At 39.7% G+C, this 19536-nt stretch overlaps 1 protein-coding gene across 1 annotated transcript in view; it reads right to left on the reverse strand.

The window, feature by feature from the left end:
• The window catches only part of CDKL5 (cyclin dependent kinase like 5), a 169088-nt gene that overhangs the window by 15462 nt on the left and 134090 nt on the right, over nucleotides 1–19536 (reverse strand). The window contains exons 10-14 of the mRNA XM_040266544.1: nucleotides 17866–17946; nucleotides 15048–15199; nucleotides 8506–9472; nucleotides 2848–2949; nucleotides 2471–2576 (exon numbers count right to left, since the gene is read on the reverse strand). Of these exons, the coding sequence (XP_040122478.1) occupies nucleotides 2471–2576; nucleotides 2848–2949; nucleotides 8506–9472; nucleotides 15048–15199; nucleotides 17866–17946 (1408 nt within the window). The remainder of the gene's footprint in view (nucleotides 1–2470; nucleotides 2577–2847; nucleotides 2950–8505; nucleotides 9473–15047; nucleotides 15200–17865; nucleotides 17947–19536) is intronic.

Below are 19536 nucleotides of genomic sequence, written 5' to 3' on the forward strand. Positions count from 1 at the left end.
GACAGTAACTCACAAGGGCCAGTTAACTCAGGCAATATATTCAAGACATAAAGTAATGTAACAGCTGATAAACTGGAAAACATCATAGGAGATTTCAAAGTATGAATATGATCCCCACCTGTCCATTTGACATTCACTTAAGTTGAGGCTTTCTTACATCATAGACCCAACTATGTAGAATCTATTTTTAGTCTGAAGTGATTCTTAACATTATATGTGCTGGAATACACTAACTACAGTTTAAGACTTGCCACTTAGGAGGTGACATATCAATTTTATATATTTTTTAAACTCAATTCTAAAGAAATGTGGTTATTTGCATAAAAATACTATTTTTCTCTAAGTATTCAATCCAGGAATAAACAAAAAGACAAATCGTGATGTTTGTGAGTAGATACTTTTCTGTTTTTCTTTGGGGGGAGTAATCATCTTTTTCTGTCAATTTCTAAGCTTGGTCATAAATCAAAATATATTACAAATTTCATCACAAAAGGAATACACAGGCTGTATGTAAAGACAAATGATACCATTTCACTTGACTCTTGGCCAACAGGAACGAAAATGAGAAATATTCTAAAAACATCTCTCATTTCAATGATACCACTAGATCATCATCCAGTTAGATTTAGTGGCATCACTGAAATGAGAGATGTCTCCAAATGTTTCACCTAGTTAAATCTTTCATTTCTATTTCTGGACTTTCTAAAATAAAAATGTTCTACCTGCCAAACTTTGAAGTCAATTAGAAGGGGCTTTGCTGACAGTAATCAATTGGCAATCAAAATAAAACTGTGTTCCTTGAGGTCAGGGACTAATTAATAAAAAACTTAGTTAACATCTTAATATTAACATATACTCTCTAGACATCTATAGAATTAACATGTGTGTGATCCATTTTGGAAGTAAAACTTCCAGGGAGAGAAGAAAAGACTTTTGTTTATATGTACACTATAATACTTTTGTTTTAATTACCTTTAATCTGAATTAAAATTTTAGCCCCATAAGATTCTAAAGTAACCGTGACATCAGAAAAATAATAAATGCATCAAAAGGTATCGAATGTCTTATGCTCTTCTCTAGTGTGGGGCTAGGAGGGAACAGAGTAGCCTAATCAGTCAATATATATTTAGGTCCTGAATAAGACTTGCACGCATTTATTTAGCTCAGATTCCTAGTTAAAATGACCAAGCCATTGGCCATGTTGCCCACCAATTTCTGCCTTTCCAGCTATCCTCCCAAATGAACAGAATTATGAGAAGTTAGGCCTCGCGGACCCAGGACTTTACCTGTGCCCTGGTGGGCTTGCTGTCTGTCTCCCTACTAGGGGCTGGGGCTGCCTGGGGGCACCCACTCTATTACTACATAGCTCCTTAAAGGGGATGTCTTTCTCTGTCAATCCCTCCTAAATCCATTCAGCCCCTGAAACATTTGTTACAATTGTCTGTTAAACATCAAAACACAATTTTAAGGTCATGCAAGTACACTTGAAGATTTTCTGTTATTCATTCAACAAATATTTCTGAAACTGCCAGGCAGTGTCCTAGTCAATGAGGGTAAAAGAGGAAAAGGTAAAGGGCCTTGTAACCTTGTGAGAGAAATGCAAAGAAGCCATATCACGTGGTGTGTGTTATGTTAGAAACAAAGGACCATGAGCAGAACAAAGAAGGAAACACTTCATTTTGTCTAGGTGGGCAGGGAAGCCATCACACTGCAGAGGAAATCAAAGCCGACTCTCAAAAGGGACAGAAACAAGCTGTCTGAGCATTTGGAGTAACGCATTCAGGTCAGAGGAGGGCACAACCTGTGTGAGCGGCGGGGGAAGAGCTGGAGAGAATAGCAAGGGCCAGGCACAGAAAGTCTAAAATGCCATCTGAGGGAACAAACATTTTGTCCTGTTGCTAATGGGAAGCCACCAGAAGATTCTTAGCAGATGAGAGAGAGAGAGGACTGGGGCTGGGGGCGATGGATTGCCCTGTTGTATTTTTTTTCCCTGTAGCATTTACTATCTTTTACTGCTCTATGTAATTATTACATTTAGTATTGTTCTCTCCTCATGAGAATGTGAGCTCTGTGAGGGTGGAGACCTTTGGCTGTATTGCTCACTGATGTTCTAAATTAGAAGTCTCAGGCACACAAGTGACATCAATAAATATTTTATGACTTGATCGAATGACTGGTGTGGTTAGAACACAGCTTCATAAGGACCATTCCAGGGACCATTTTGATGGTGACTTTAGAGATAGGGAGAGCTGCTGGGAGGCTATTCAAAGAAATCAAGTCAGAAGCCACAAGGGTCTGAACTAAGACAGTGGGACCCAGGGCAGGAAGATGTGGTGGAAGGCAGCAGTGCAGGCTAAGAATGCCACTGACCGGAAGTCAGGGCAGTGGAATGTAGGGGGGTGTGTGGGCTGGAGATGTAGTGAGGGGGAGAGAAGAGAGGACCCGGATGGGTGCTAGGAGCTGGGTTTACCTCGGTAGAAGCTGCCAACTCTTCTCGGAACAGGATCATTATACAGGTGTCTATTTTCCTTGGGGGCGGCGCCATCATCAGAGTGGGGGTCATGATACGCTCCACCCTGAGACAAAAGGTAAACAGCAGAGTGATGATGATGCGGCCTGTGTACTCAGAGCAGTACCTAACTGATCTATAATTTACTCTGGGATCTATTTAAGACAAAACTCAGAACTATGGCATGAGGAAAACTGCTTACTTTGTAAGCCAGTTCAAATTATTTGTGGGAGACTATGTATGGATAAATCTTATAAGACAGACTGTAATGATTCTGAATGACCAATCTTTATAGACACGTTCTATCAGGAATGGTAGCCACTCTAGAAAATTCATACCTCAGACTTCTGCCGCGCATGGAATGAAGAGGTGCCTTCTCTGGAGGACTCCTTAACAGAAGATCGTGCCACAGTCATCTCTGGAGGGAGTTGCTCTCCAGGCTGAAAGTCAAAGTTAAAAGGATTTTTGAGACTGTCTTGTTCCTAGGGATGAAAATCACCTAAATTTCCATGGGTTTTATTTGGTATAACCAGTACCTTAACTGGCTAAAATAAAAAATCTGAGTTGGCTAAAACATAAATTGTCCCATAAAAGAGTGAATCATCTGATGAATGTAAAATATGTCAAACAAATGTCAGACAGATGGAAAGTGAAATTCTCATTAAAGTTAATGTAAGCAGGGAATGAATTACTCTAAAAATAGTTCAATTAATTATTAAAAACAAAGAAAATCATCCTCCTAATATCTAGAAAGCCATGGTTCTGAGCAGCACTCAATTAGAAGAGAACCAGAGGTTCTGTTAGTTAATCCAAAATATCTCTAGCAGATTTTAGGCTGAGTTCTCCAAAAAGAACTACAGATGCAAAAATATTTTTCATGAAGGACATGTATGGCAGATTTAGATGAAAACAAACGTTCTTTGGATAGATCAAGGAATTGAATCAGCACCCTCAATAATTTCTGTCTTAAAAATCCTCTAACTATTGTAGTGTATGTACTTAATCTCCTCTATGATAACAGTACTTATACTTCATGTATTTTCTTAACAATCACGACAAGCACTCATCTCCAGAGACACTTCCTCTTTCTGTCAAGGAAGTGAATCACAAGCTAAGAGCAGCCTTGGTCCACAGTAGTGTTCATTGAGGGGAAAAGTAGCATTTCTACCTTCAGAAACAAAGAATTATGGAATAAAATTACCAAGCCATTCAGAGGAGTTAGCTGCATTGTGTATCTTTATATTATGCACAGAAAGAGTATTATCTTGAGCCTTACACAATGTGTCAAAATAGTTTATTTAAAATTTAAAATATGATTCTTTCTCCCCCTCACTCCCCAAATGTACTACGAAAGGACTCCGGGCAGGAAATCATTCAATGTAGCCTCTCTTCTTTCTACTTTGTGACAAGATCTCATTTGAATTTTATCACCAACATTGTTTACAAAAGCCTCTAGAAAAGTATCTTAGAAAATAAATGATTTATACCTAACCTAACCTCTAAGTTGACAGAGCCAGTCCTGTGCCCTTGCTCTTAAAGGTGACAGTACTTTTCAGGAGAGTGATTCCCATTATTCCTGGCTTCAATTACTTGTCAAGCCGTCTGCCATCTTTGTGCCTTTAAACTTGTACTTTCTTGCAGTTCAGCACTGTACCTCCCGAACTGGACTTAAAATTCAGTAACGGTTGGATCTGTTTTTAGCCTACAGTTACTGTTTCATAATGAGCTTATTTCTACCAGGGTCATGAAACCTTTTCTCTAGCAGTCAGAGAGCCAGTCCATTTGTCCTTTCTCCAAGGTACAGTTTTTTATGTTTCTTACTTCTCTATTTACACTGTGCTTAAAGCTAACATACTTTACTGTTTTTGACCTCCATGTAAATCCATGTGGGGCTGCCAGACTGCTAGAGATCCCTTCTCTCTAGAGAGGCTTCTCCGACCACTGCTCTGACTCCCATCATGACATCTCCTGTCTCCTCTCACTGGGGCCCCAGAGCATCTTCCAACCTCATGGAGAACATCTCTGCATAAGGGCCCAGGATCACACCTCAACCTCCACATGTCAGCGTGACACAGTGTGAAAAGCTCTGGCCTAGAGACCTGGACATTCCCTCAACATCCCAGCTCCACTCTGAACTCGTTGGGTAAACTTAGGCAACCCATCCAACCCCTCAGAGCCTCAGCACGCTCATCCGTGCAATGGAGGGGCTGAATTAGCTGACTTCAAGTACTCTCTTCTACTCTGAACAGCAGCTCCTAGGAGAGAAACCTCGAGGGCTTCCTTTTTCCTACATTCAACCCTTCCATTCACAAGTCCTGGTTCTACTTCTGAGGAGTCTGTAAGACTCATTCTTTCTCTGTCTTTCCACTGGCACTGCCTTAGATAACATATTCTCACCTCACGCTTGGGTCTAAATCTTGCATTTTCCTACTCTATGCACGTGGCACAAGTTGCAATCCCACCATGCTACTTAACGTCTCAAGTACCCTCCCCTTCTCTTCCAGATAGTCTTTTTGGCCCTCCCTTGAGCCTCTTTCCTCATGCCCACTCTACTTTCTTCCCCTGGTGAAGCTCCCAACATCTTCAAAGTTGCTGCTCAGATTCCACCCCTGTCCCCTGGGGGCCTGCCTCAGTCCCCCTGTGGGGACTGTGCCACCCTCCTCTGTCCCTGCATTGCACACAGCTCCGGCACAGCACAGGCATGCAGTCTCACAGCACTGTCCCCACCTATGTGTTGGCAAGTGTCATCCCACCACCCGAGCCCACACATTCTAAGAGAACAGGGACCACATCTTGATCTTTCTGGTTAGAGCCTATCATGGTGCCTAGCTCAGTAAAGGCCTAAATACATCTTCATCCTTCAACCAAAAGACCTGTCTCCACATCTGAGCACCAACAAGACCTCCAGTTGCTCCAAAAGCCATTTCTGATTGCTCCTGCTAACAATGATCTCTCCCCGTCCTCAAGTACTTTTTATAGCCAGTGCCACAGAAATCTGGTTCTTAATTATTTCACTGTTATCATGTATAATTTAATCTTCCCTAAGAGAAGATATATTTCTCAAGAGCAAGAACCTTGCCTCAGACTCTTTTAAGTTGCCAAGAATACCCAGCATACAGAAGGTATTCAGTGTCTCAAGAACAGCCCCCCATCATCCCAGAAGCAGCAGCAACAAACTAAAACCTTTACTCTGTGCCCAGCATAGGGTACACACAGCTTTATACACCATGTTTAATGCTCACAACAACACTCAGATGAGGAATCAAGGCACAGATAAATCCGCAAATTTAGAGTTTAAAGCACACTGCAGAACTCAGATACAAACCCAGGTCTGCCTGGCTTTCCAGTCCAAGCTTTTAGCTATTTTGCTAAACCAACTGCATAGTTATTGACAATCTCCCTCTCCCCAGCACCCATCTTGCTAGACTTCCCACTGCAGAGTCCATTTGTATTTTCTGGAGCTTTGATACACACTGATAAGCCTATTTTTGTATCCTCTAAAAAGGGGGTACTTTTCCTACATAACACTCTTTTCTTCTTCTAACACTGTTTTTTCTCCACCTTCATGTCTTTGATGCAGGTGAATGTTTTATGTCAAAAAATATAATTTTAAAAATATGTGTTCTATGAAAAGATGCTCAACATCACTCATTATCAGAGAAATGCAAATCAAAATCACAATGAGGTACCATCTCACGCTGGTCAGAATGGCTGCTATCAAAAAGTCTACAAACAATAAATGCTGGAGAGGGTACAGAGAAAAAGGAACCCTCTTACACTGTTGGCGGGAATGCAAAATAGTACAACCACTATGGAGAACAGTGTGGAGATTCCTTAAAAGACTGGAAATAGAACTGCCATATAACCCAGAAATCCCACTGCTGGGCATACACACCGAAGAAACCAGAATTGAAAGAGACACATGTACCCCAATGTTCACTGCAGCACTGTTTATAATAGCCAGGACATGGAAGCAACCTAGATGTCCATCGGCAGACGAATGGATAAGAAAGCTGTGGTACATATACACAATGGAGTATTACTCAGCCATTAAAAAGAATACATTTGAATCAGTTCTAATGAGGTGGATGAAACTGGAGCCTATTACACAGAGTGAAGTAAGCCAGAAAGAAAAAACACCAATACAGTATACTAACGCATATATATGGAATTTAGAAAGATGGTAATGATAACCCTGTATGTGAGACAGTAAAAGAGACACAGATGTAAAGAACAGTCTTTTGGACTCTGTGGGAGAAGGCAAGGGTGGGATGATTTGAGAGAATAGCATTGAAACATGTATATTATCATATGTGAAACAGATTGCCAGTCCAGGTTCAACGCATGAGACAGGGTGCTCAGGGCTGGTGCACTAGGATGACCCCGAGGGATGGGATGGGGAGGGTGGTGGGAGGGGGTTCAGGATGGGGAACACATGTATACTCAAGGCTGATTCATGTCAATGTATGGCAAAAACCACTACAATACTGTAAAGTAGTTAGCCTCCAATTAAAATAAATAAATAAATTTTAAAAATATGTGTTCTGTTACAAGAATGTTACTTCTTTTAAACAGGTTAGTGTACATTCTGGAGTCTGAAGATCAGTAAGATGGAAGGAGCATTATGCTAAAAACATTGAGATGTAGTAACAATCTAGAAAGACTGAAAATTAACATTTATTTTGGCCTAGAGTTATATTTACCTATAGTTCTGGATAAATTTAAAACTTTTCAATTCAGTTTAGATACTGAGTAAGGTATTAGCAAAAGGGTTTGATTTAAGCAAATGTGGTTTGCAGAGATTAGAGAAAATCTCCATGAAGTCACACTGAATTTTGAGAAAATTAGCCAGATAGCTGATGAATTCTGTAAAAATTAAAATAGGATTCTCTAATGCAAATCAGAACTACAAGGTGGTATTACCTTGTGCTGGTCAGAATGGTCATCAACAACAAGTCTACAAATAACAAATACTGGGGAGAGTGTGGAGAAAAGGGAACCCCCTACAGTGCTGGGAATGTAACTTGGTGTAGCCACTGTGGAAACAGTATAGAGATTCTTCAGAAAACTAGAGTAACAATATGATCCATCAATCCAACTCCTAGACATATATCTGGACAAAACTATAATTCAAAAGGCTACGTGCATTCTTATGTTCATTGCAGCACTACTTACAATAGCCAAGACATGGAAGCAACCTAAATGTCCATCAACAGAGGAATGGATAAAGATGATGTGGTATATATACAGAATGGAATGTTACTCAGCCCAAAAAGAGAATGAAATAATGCCATTTGCAGCAACATGGATGGACCTAGATATGATCATACTAAGTAAATTGAGTCAGAAAGAAAAAGACGAATATCATATGATATCACTTATATGTGGAATCTAAAATATGACACAACTGAACCTATCTATGAAGCATCAACAGAATCAGGGACACAGAGAACAGACCGGTGCTTGTCAAGGGGGAGGGAGGTGGGAGAGGCTTGCACTAGGAGTTTGGGATTATCAGATGCAAACTGGTATATACAGGATGGATAAACAATAAGGTCCTACTGTATACTATAGTGAAGTATATTCAATATCTTGTGATAGACCATCATGGAAAAGAATATGAAAAAGAATGGATGCATACATATATATATGTATAAGTGAGTCATTTAGCTGTACAGTAGTAATTAACACAACAATGTAACTCAACTATACTTCAATAAAAATAAATGAAATAATAAACAAATGAAAAAAGAGGTTCTCTAAACAAAATATGCCAGAAAGGAACATTTAAGAAAGGAAACAGATTTTGAAAAACAAGCTTTCTGAGTTTCCTTGAGTACTCAGCAACTAGCTTAAATAACTAAAAAAAATTGTTTTAAAAGATTAGTCTTTCAAATATTGCTTCCTTAAAGCACAACTGCATACTGACCCCATCACATCCCCGAACCACCTTCCCCTAAGGAGCCGACACATCTGGTCAAGGCCCTAAGTCGTACCTGAGGTGATAAGAGCTGCAGGCTGTTGGCTCTGGCTGCCATCCCTTGCCCTACACTCAAGCTTCCGTCCAAGCCCTTGGCTCTCACTTTGTCCCGGGTCACGTACATGGAATGCCTATGTGGACGCTGCTGGGAGGAGAAGGGGCTGGTGTAGCCCAGCCCATACGAAAAGGATTCATGAGGTGCCGACAGCGAATGGGAATGGCTGCTGTCCATGTGTTCAGGCAGCTTCAACTCCTCCATCGTCTTAGAATGCCTGGTTGTGGTTCGGCGTGAGTCAAGAGTGCCTTCACTTCGGTTATTTCTCCCCGAGGGGCTGAGCAAAGTTCTTGTATCACCATGCCTGGTAGGGGTTGGGCTGGTGGGAGAGTTCAAGTCCAAGCAGCTGGATGGGAAGTACCTACTGGTATTGGACTCTGCAATCTGGGCCCGGGCTTCAGAAAGGTTGCTCACAGACTTGGAGTCACTCAACGCCCCATGGCTTTTGGCCTTGGTCCTATAGGAAGGACTCCGAGAGGACTGGGGAATGGTGTCAATGTAGCTGTGCCGACTCTGCTTTTCACCAGGCTGCAGCGTTCCAGCTTTGCTCTGAGAACTTTCCATAAAAGAGTGCCGGTTCTGCTGAGATCTGCTGCTTGACTTGAGGTACTTTGTGCCTGGGCCATCTGAAGGCTTTGGGTCAATATTAAAATCAAACTCTGTCTTTGACTTGGCTTCTTTCGGGCTGAGAAGGTGTGGAATGTTGTTGTTGGTCAGATCTTTGCTGGTAGACCCAGGCTGGCTGCCGGCTTGGTAGGTTTTGGTGTGCATGGGACTAAGAGTAGCTCCAGCAAGGTTTCCATTCAGGAAGCTTTCGTTGGCAGGAAGCCCTTCGTCAGCCCGGGGCAGACCCACACCTAGGTTCTGGATATCTTTGCTGTTAGATCTGTGGTGAGACTGCAAAGCCGCACTTTTGCTGGCTTGGTTTCTGTATCAGAAACGAAAGAAGCATATCAGTTTCCCTTAAGAGCAGACAGACAAAAAGTATTACCAAAACAAGAAAGAACACCTAAAACACCACAAAGACTAAAAACATTCTCTCTCTCAAACATGTGACTATAAATCACATGTAATCTATCATTAAGAATAAGTTGCTTAGATCCAGTCACTCTGCCACAAAGCACTGGTCCTGATGAAGTGCTTTGGCATTCTTAAATGCTCAGCTAACTTGCTGCCAACATGGCTTCTAACTGATCATCTGGGAAAAGATCCTTTTGCTATATTGGGGCTCACATGAGTGTGTGCTATAGAAAGCCTGCAAAGAACAAGAGAGCTGAGCTATACGCAAATTCTTTATAACTCTGTCTGCATGGACATCAGAAGGAGACATTTAGACTTGCAGATCACTGTGTTCCTTGAACTTCATTTTTATTCATAAAACTCATAGCCTACCTCAGAGATTCATACAGCATAGAGACACAAGCACCTGTCTCTTTTGTCTTTAGCCTGTATAATCAATGAATGTGAATCCTAGCAAGGTGCACAAAAAAAGAAAATAATACTCTAAAAAGAAGTGGGAACTGCCTGGTGCAGTTTGCTGGAAAATATCACGATGAACATTCATGTTTTAGAGAAGTGGCAATACTTGGGGTGTGTCAGATACCTCCTGTACACTGACTAGGAGCGTGTCTCTAACTGGATCACAGGGACCTAAATGGGTAATTTCTCTCCAAAAGATACCATTTATTCTCTTCTCCATTTCACACTTCATTATTTCAAATGGGCTGAGGTCTTCTTTAGGACTGAAAGCTTCACATCCTACTTGGTTTAAAATACAAAATATAAATCCTGAGGAAAACCCTGTCCTCTCTTTGAAAGCTGAAGCTGGTATCACAGTGTGATCTACTGTAACTATTTAAAGGACCAAATTACGGTTTGAGATAGGTGAGAATGCTTTTAAATGAATAGCAATTTCATTATTTTTTAAAATAAAAAACAATTTTTACTACTCATTCCAAAAATTTTGCTGCAAATATTGCTATTGCTAAAGATGGTTTGATCTAGGAGAGTTCTGTTCTCATTGCACAGTTATTAGAGGAAAAGTCACATTTTTTTTTCCTTTTACAGTGGTAATCTGTCAAACTGTGTCTTCCTATTTTCCCTACAAGAATCCACTTGCTCAGGCATCAAAGGTAAAGGCCCTTATCCTCTCCTCCTCTCTTTCAGAGAAGTGTTAAAAAGTATCTGATGGCAGGCATAACTGTAATAGTTTGGAAGGCCTCATCTCCAAAATGCACATACTAATCTCTCCCAGTTGGGTCACAGAAATTGTTGCATTAAATAAAATCATTTAAATCTGAGCTAACTAAATGGCAGACCCCAGGTCCAGAGAGAAAATACAAAGAAAGGAAAGTTTCACTTTCTATTAAATGATGTTAACAGAGTCTTTCTCTAGATCCAGAGTTGACGGTCCTTTAAACTTACAACAATGTACATCTTGGAAACTAAAAATATCTCAGCAACTTCTTAAAAAACTCAAATGATGATACAGAGTCTCACCCATAAATAGATCTAAGTATGCTGGTTATTCTCCATGTGCCCAACCCCCAGTCCATTCTCCATTCCTCTCTGCTCCATCCTGGGCCTGGGGAACCCAACACTTCAGAGTGTGTCACCCAGCTTCCCTTGCCACCTAACTCCCAGCTGGGCTTAGCAGTGCAAGGGTGTGGGGGCTGTCTCCCCTGCTCCTTCCTGGCAATGGCCCCCTGACTCAGATCATAGGTGTGTCTCTAGATTACAGCTCTCATGGGGTGGCTCCCCCTGCCTGGCTTCCCTGGGCTCTCACAACCTTATTTTTTTCCTTTTCTCCTTCAGGACTAGAGAGGGTAATCACAGAGATAAAACATGCAGATGATGTGAAATGTCCAAAACTCAAAAGAGTATATCCAGAAAAAGAGAAAAGTGAAGATAGCTGCTAAAGCTTTTGAAACTCTTGGAAACACTGCTCTCAATGTGGAGCACAAACCTACATATGTTAGCAAGAATATATTCATAGAAACATAAGATGCAATTTCTAATGTGAAAAGGGAGGCTATAAAGTTAAGGTGGAAACTTGTGTCAAAGAGTTAGGTTTCCCATAAAAAGTACAAAAAGCCTAAACCGCTATTCTCAAAGTTTCTGTCTCAATATTAATCTGAAGCCACTGACCTCTGCACACAATTCCTATGTAGAAAGGGCATCATATTGTCTTCAAATCAGAGCTCTGCCAAAGCACAATAAAAAAAACCGGTACATAACGCACACAACTCAATACCAGAAAAACAAACAACCCAATCAAAAAGGGGGCAGAACACATAAATGGACATCTCTCCAAAGACAACATACAGATGGCCAATAAACACATGAAAAGATGCTCAACATTGCTCATTATTACAGAAATGCAAGTCAAAGCTACAATGAGGCATAACCTCACACCAGTCAGAATGGCCATCATCAAAAAATCTGCAAACAAACAATAAATGCTCAAGAGGATATGGAGAAAAGGGAATCCTCTTGCACTGTTGGTGGGAATGTAAATTGATACAGCCACTATGGAAGACGTATGGAGATTCCTTAAAAAGCTAGGAATAAAATTACTATATGACCCAACAATCCCACTACTGGGCTTTTACCTTTAGAAAACCGTAAGTGAAAAAGACACATATACCTCATTGTTCACCGCAGCACTATTTACAACAGCTAGGACATGGAAGCAACCTAGATGTTCACCAACAGATGAATGGATAAAGCAGCTGTGGTACATATATACAATGGAATATTAGCTATAAAAAGGAACACATTTGAGTCAGTTCTAATGAGGTGGATGAACCTAGAGCCTATTATACAGAGTGAAGTAAGTCAGAAAGAAAAAAAATATCGAATATTAATGCATACATATGGAATCTAGAAAGATGGCACTGATGAACCTATTTGCAGAGCAGCAATGGAGATGCAGACACAGAGAACAGACTTGTGGGCACAAGAGAAAAGGAGATGGTGGGACAGAGAGTGCAGAATGGAAACATATACACTACCACACGTAAAATAGATAGCCAGCAGAAATTTGCTGTATGACTCAGGGAACTCAAACCAGAGCTCTGTAACAACATAGAGGGGTGGGAGGCAGGTTCAAGAGAGGGGACACATGTATGCCTATGGTGATTCATGTTGATGTATGGCAGAAACCAACAAAACATTGGAAACCAATTATCCTTCAATTAAAAAAAAAACTACTATTACGGAAACCCCATAGATCTCTCCGACACACAACTGGAAGGAATACATGTTAAACCGCCAACCACTTGAGATTTTATATATTAACCCTTCTTAATGGTTGGTAGGATGGATAGACAGCTAATCTCCAGTTAAAATAACTTTTCAAAGCAAACATCAAAGATACAAAACTATATTTTTATGGGGAAGACTGACAAAGCAGGACTGGTGAGAGGGCAGTGTGTGGCAGGATGAAGCACCATCCCACCATGTCCAAGGTGAGCAGAACCTCAGAAGAGTCTGAAGGAGACTTAGGCAAGGACTAGGTAATGCAGAGTCCACTGCCTCTCCTATAGAGACAGGGTGCGTAAGGATATGTGTATGAGGATACTTGCTGTCTCAGGGACAAGGCAGGGCATCCAACACGACGTGGTGCCCTGAACATCTCTACAAGGGTGCTAGGAAGTCCGACGGAGCCATGGTCTATTCGGAGTTAGTGTCCACAACAAGGGCTTCCATGGAGGATATGTGGACCATAGACAAGCGTGGAGCAGAAATATTTCCAGATACATGTAAACTGAGCTAATGGTTTCTTTCCTAGATAAATCATTTAGGACTTTTTCTTTAATATCAAGACCTGAAAACAAATTCTTCCAGAGATTTTTATTTACTTACAATTTCTATCCTTGTCTGCTTCAAAAGGGGATTTGGTAGGACTCCTCAAAGACCACATGAACCACATCCTCATGACCACACACATCCTCCTTGATAGATCCCTAAAGAGCTCCCAAGGAGAGCCTTGGACCCCACTGGGTATCTCTCTCAAATGAGTTATTAGAGGATGAATACACAGGCCTCCTTTTATAGTATGGTTACACTGCCAATCACTCTAGCACAAATCTTCATCATCAGTCTACTGAACTTTCTATCACTGAGATCCTTATTCTTTGCAAATATAAACTAGAAGAGACAGGTGACAATCAACGTAGAAGGGAGACAAAAGCACCTGACCTGGGAGTGACCCCAGATAAGTCACAGGCATAAATGTGATGCTCTTGAACTCAAAGGAGCAACCGTATAATGAATACTGGCCCTTGCCTTAGTGCACTGATCTCATGGAAATGGACAACAACAGAATTTGAATCTCCTCCTAGGCCTCCTTGAAAAAAAAAAAACAGGTAAGAATGGTTTATACGATGTGAGGGAAACAATAACCAAACCAGTCATTTTAAAGAGAGTAAACAGCTATAAAACACAATCACACCGTTGTGGTTAAGCAGAAAAAATACAGGGTAAATGGTTAGTGCTTATTTATAGCTGTACTCACAGATCTAAAAAATACCAGGTCTTAAGCTTTCAAAATTCCAGTTGGTTAAGAACAATTGTTCTATGTGGAGAGAAAGGGGGCACATGGGAAAACAAAAACAAAAACAAAAACTTGTATTAGGAAAGTGAAAGAATTATTGTTTTCTATTTCTCCAATAGTAGATAAGAGAAATGATTTCCTCCAATAGTAGACAAGAGAAATGATTTCCTATCTTCCAAATTTAAGCAATTCTAGATGACAAGACCAGATTCCTGGAACAGGAAGGACACTGCCCCTGTAAATGCAGCCAAGAGAAGTAAGGAATGTCACTTTTGGAGACAAAACCTGATCTCAGGGTCCAGTTCCTTGAGCCCCCTCCCCAATCTCCTACCCCGCAGGAAATACAGGGCTTTTTAAAGATTATGCTGAAAATTACATCAGAAAGCATCAATTTTAATCACTACCTAGCAAATTGATTTTACTATTTATATATTCTTATTCTTATGAAAAACTAGTTTCTCAACTTAATGATTAAAAGACAAGAGCAACAAAAACACGAGCCCCTGCTATTAAGCCAGAACTACTCAGTTCTGTTACAAAGGATGTCCTAGGTGCCTTCCCATCGTCCTATGTTTGGCATCCTCCTCTCCCTTCAGGAATCCCTTTGCCCTCACCCATCCTTCTTCCTCTATGGATCACCCCTGTCCCATGCACACAGGATTTTCGAGTTCATGAGGCTAGAAACTTCCCTTTGTTGCTAAATCATGCTACCTTTCCCAGGGAATGCATAGGTTTCCCCGGGGAAAATCTTGTAAAAAATAAGGTCTTTAAGACCCACACAACTTTTTAATTGTGGTTCTGAATCATGCAATAAGCATAAGGAAGATATTTTTGAATAAGGAGGGGTTTCCTTCTTTTCTCTAATTGCATCATTTGAGCAGCCACCTCCTCCACCTACTTTTAAGACCAATACTGCATCTGTATTTCCTTAAAAGGGAATATTTACCTATTAGACAAAGTGCTGCTTTCCACATGGTAAGGTTTTCTTTTTGCTGACCTTGAAGGGGAGCGATCCAAAAGCCTCTGGGTTTGGAATGTAGGGTGATTCAAACACTGTTCTGTCAAGTATCTGTCAGCTGGGTCCAACTTCAGTAAATTCTTAGGAAATAAAGTTAGGATTGGAAAGAACATCACAAAGTCAAATTTAAATTGTAATAAAAACCACATTTCTTTTCCCTATAGAAGAAATGCATGGTCATTGCAGAATATCTAGTGAACACAGTTTAGTCTAAAAAAAATTTTTTTAAAGGACCATCTAAATCACTCATACTATCCTCTGGGAATATGGCCTTCCAGACCTTTAAAAAATATCATGTATATATTTTTTTCTTTTACAAAATCTGGCTTATATTACACACAAGTTTTGTATACTGTACTTTTCACTTCCTAATTAAGAACATTTTTACAACATAATTTAAATATTTAAAATGTATTCTTAAATTTTACTTTTGGCTGTACCACGCAGCTTGTGGGATCTTAGTTCCCTGACTAGGGATCAAACCCAAGCCCTTGGTAGTGAAAGTGCGGAGTCTTAACCATTGGATTGTCAGGGCATTCCCTAAAATATATTTTTAAATAAGTACACATTCATACACTTTTCGTTTTTCTGTTGTCCTCCTCTCTGGAGGCAGGCAGCCCATTGTACATGTGTCCTATAAATCCTTCCACAGGTACTTTATGCATATCTCTATCTGCTCTTTTTATTCTGTTCAAACACACATACACACAATAGTCTGCACTTAAGTCTTCTTTTCACTCAACAGTAGATCTTAAAGAGATCATTCCGTATCAGTAATTCTATATACTATCTTAGGTCTATCGATTACCTACAGGTAATGCTACCCTAAGTAGCACTGTTTTCCTTCTTTTATTATCATGAACAATGATGTAACAAAGAACTTTACATGTTTTAAATGACTACATGGAAGTTTGTGGTATGATTTATTTAATGATTTATTGTTGGATGTCTAGATGGCTGCACTTTGCACTATTATAATTAATGCTTTGATGTACACCCGAAATCATTGCATACATCCATTATCCCTGGCATAGGACAAGTTCCCAGATATCAAATCCACAACCTCTGTATTGGAAGGTGAATATTGGCAGTGGGCTGCCAGGGAAGTCCCAATGGTAAGTATATTAAGTGAATGACAATTCAACTGTTCAACCTTCAAACTGATGTAAATGCATAACAGTTCAGATTATTGTCACATTTTTATCTGTGTTAGTATTTACCAGGTACCACATCTGACACTGGGTAATTACATTTGGTAATGATTTAACAAGAAGTTCAGTTATTTTTGACTAGAGGAGACAAAAGGCAGAAAACATGAAATTGTATTTCAGTTCTATTTTACTCTATTTACATTTTAAGTTACCAAATAATTAAAGCCCTGATAAATAAATATTGACTGTATGTAAGAACAGATTGACATAATCCAACTGATTTAAGAAATAATTTATGCCTAATTAATCTTAAAAGAGCCTGAGGATTTTTTTTTAAATAGCATCTCTCAATCTGTGTTCAGAACAACACAAGTGCTGTAGCATTTTTTTTTAAGTATTTAGTATTTAATTAAATTCGGGAAATACTTCTTTACTGTGAGATTTCTGAAAGCCTTTATAAGTTAATGAACATTGTGAATCTCTAAGAAAGGTTATATCCTATGTGGCCTTTTCCAAAGGCTACGCCCCCCTCCCTCACCTCTGCCCCCACACCTATTTACACAGTGTTCCATGGAACACAGATTAACACAGTTTTAAAGCAGAGCAAAGTTCTGAGAGTGCTGCACAGCAACTTCCAACTGTGCTAAGTATGCCTTTAAAGGCTCTGTGCAGTGTAAACTCCTATGTTTCTGACAGTTGACTGAATGGACATAAAATAAAATTGATCCATTAACAAGTATCTTTTGAAGGTCTGCTACTATCAAGTAACTTAACACTGGCTGCATTGAAAGCTGGAGAAATGTGAAAAAGCAGTTCTTACTGAAGGGGCTAACCATCTACTTGGGTAGAAAAGCTTGAATAAAAAATTGTGAGAACATTTTCAGCAGTCCAGAGCACGGAGACCTTCTGGACAGGGACACCAGCAGGAGGAGGAACATTCTGGCATGGTAGCAGCAGTGATCTTGCAGTTGTCAAATGAAAAGCCAGCGAGAGAGAAATCACCTAAGAGCAGAATTATGTTCGCTGATAAAATAATCCTATGGGAGGCCTTGAATACGCAAAAAATGTTAGAATGTTTTTTCTTTCAACATTCATTTTAAGATTTGTTTTTAAAACATGATGCCTGAGGACTTCCCTGGTGGTCCACTGGGTGAGACTACACATTCCTAATTCAGGGGGCTGGGTTCGATTCCTAGTCAGGGAATTAGATCCTACATGCTGCAACTAAGACCCAGTGAAGCTAAGAAAACAAAACAAAACATTACGCCTGAATAGCTAAAATGATGAAAAAATTTTAATGATTTCCTTATTATTTATATTTAGATTGTTATTATTCTGTCCACTTTAGCAATCTAATTTAGGTATCTCATAGTCCTGTCTAGACAGAATGTTTTAATACCAGATACTGTTGTGATTTTCAATGAATTGCATGCCTCTTCAGAGGACACAGTCCTCCACTATTCACCACTACACTACATACTACACACCTGTTAACAAAACATTTAATTCATAAAAGCAGGCTATGGTCACATATAGACGCAAGAGAAATCACAAACCAAGGCATTTTGTACAGATAACACATCAACTTGTCCCACCTTCATTAAGTCAAGTAAAACGCTGTTTAAAATTCCAAGGTATCTTCTCTCCAGTGACTGAGGATGGTTAACAGCTGGAAACTGTAACAACAACATGGCAGGAGTATTAGCACACGGGGAAGGGTATGTGTGTACAGGTGCTTTGAGTGTTGGGGAAGGTAGCAGAGGGGCAGAGGTAGTGCCCTAGTGCTAAAGTTAAATTTATTTCACATAAATTTTGGTGTCTATATATTGAGCTTGGGATTAATAGGTGAAGTCACTCAGTCGTGTCCAACTCTTTGCAACTCCACAGACTGTAGCCTATCAGGCTCTTCCATCCATGGGATTTTCCAGGCAAGAGTCCTGGAGTGGGGTGCCATAATCGGACTGGGTGTTAAACAGCAGGAAAACTCACAAGTGAAACTTAAATCAGACAACACTGAAGCATGTAAAATACAACAAAATATGAAAATATTAACATTTGAAACAATTCAGTTTATACAGTATTGCCTTAAACAGATAATTCCATTATAATACAATTCATACAGAATTTGTCTGCTTATACAGACAATTCTTACACCTTTTTCACAAAAATATATAGTTTACTTCTGAACATTAGAGAATGAAAAAGAAAAGGCTAGTACCTGAAAGGCTACAGAAGTAAAAATAATGAATTCAGACACACGTTCTATTATTGCTTTTAATATACTCTTTGAATGACCTGTTTTAAATTTCTTACTTTATGTAAGTTGGAACAGAAGGCAAACAGGCTCCTAAATTAACAAATGCATTTTTAAATAAAATGAGGGGAAAGGGTCAAGTTTATTCAGATGCTCTGTCCTTCCCTCTGCCAACTCACATTTCACAATATCTAAGTGGATGGTAAAATATTACAGTCTAATGCCATGTATTCCCTCCCAATGGGAGGACTAGTTTGCTTTTAATATGTATTTCCTTTATACCAATATAAGATTTCAAAGCCGAAAATCTCTAAACATTCTAAATAAGTGGATGAGAGGAGTAGTAATGTAGAAAAATTCAAACAAGGTATTAAGACTTCATCCCCACACAGTGTCACAGTGTTAGGTATAGCAGGAGATACAGAATATGGGTAGGACCAAAACCTTGCATGTAAACAACCCTCAGTCTTGTTGAGAAAGCAATCAGTGCAAAACTAAGTAGCCATAAATTCTAGTTGAAGCTCAGCAAAAGGAGAGGCCAAGGTGCTTTGCATCTGTAGAAGAATCCATATATAGATAACATCTGAACTAGCTTTTGAAAGATGAGAAAAAATGTGAGGACAGAGAAAAGTAGGACAGCACTTCCTAGATAGAGGACATAGAAGGAATAACATGAACTTAACACAGACACACAGGCAATAACCTAAAACACATTTCTGAGGGAAGTGATGCTATGCAAGGCATTTCAGCAATTGTTATGCCACTTATTTCAGAGATGAAGAAGGTGATGGTCACAAAACTGAAATAAATGGTTCAAGGCAGGTTACATAACTAAAAAGCAGTAAAACTAGTATTTGCACTCAGTGATCCAAACCCACATTCTTTCTAAACATGGGCACCTTTCCTAAAGGAGGTACAGAGTTTCCTCTGGATGTTATTGGAGCATTAAATATTATCCCAGAGAGAGACACCTGTCATGGTGTGATAAAAGACTTTACACTAGATTTTAATT

Source organism: Oryx dammah, unplaced genomic scaffold, assembly GCF_014754425.2.
Source record: "Oryx dammah isolate SB20612 unplaced genomic scaffold, SCBI_Odam_1.1 HiC_scaffold_23, whole genome shotgun sequence".
Taxonomy (NCBI): Eukaryota; Metazoa; Chordata; class Mammalia; order Artiodactyla; family Bovidae; genus Oryx; species Oryx dammah.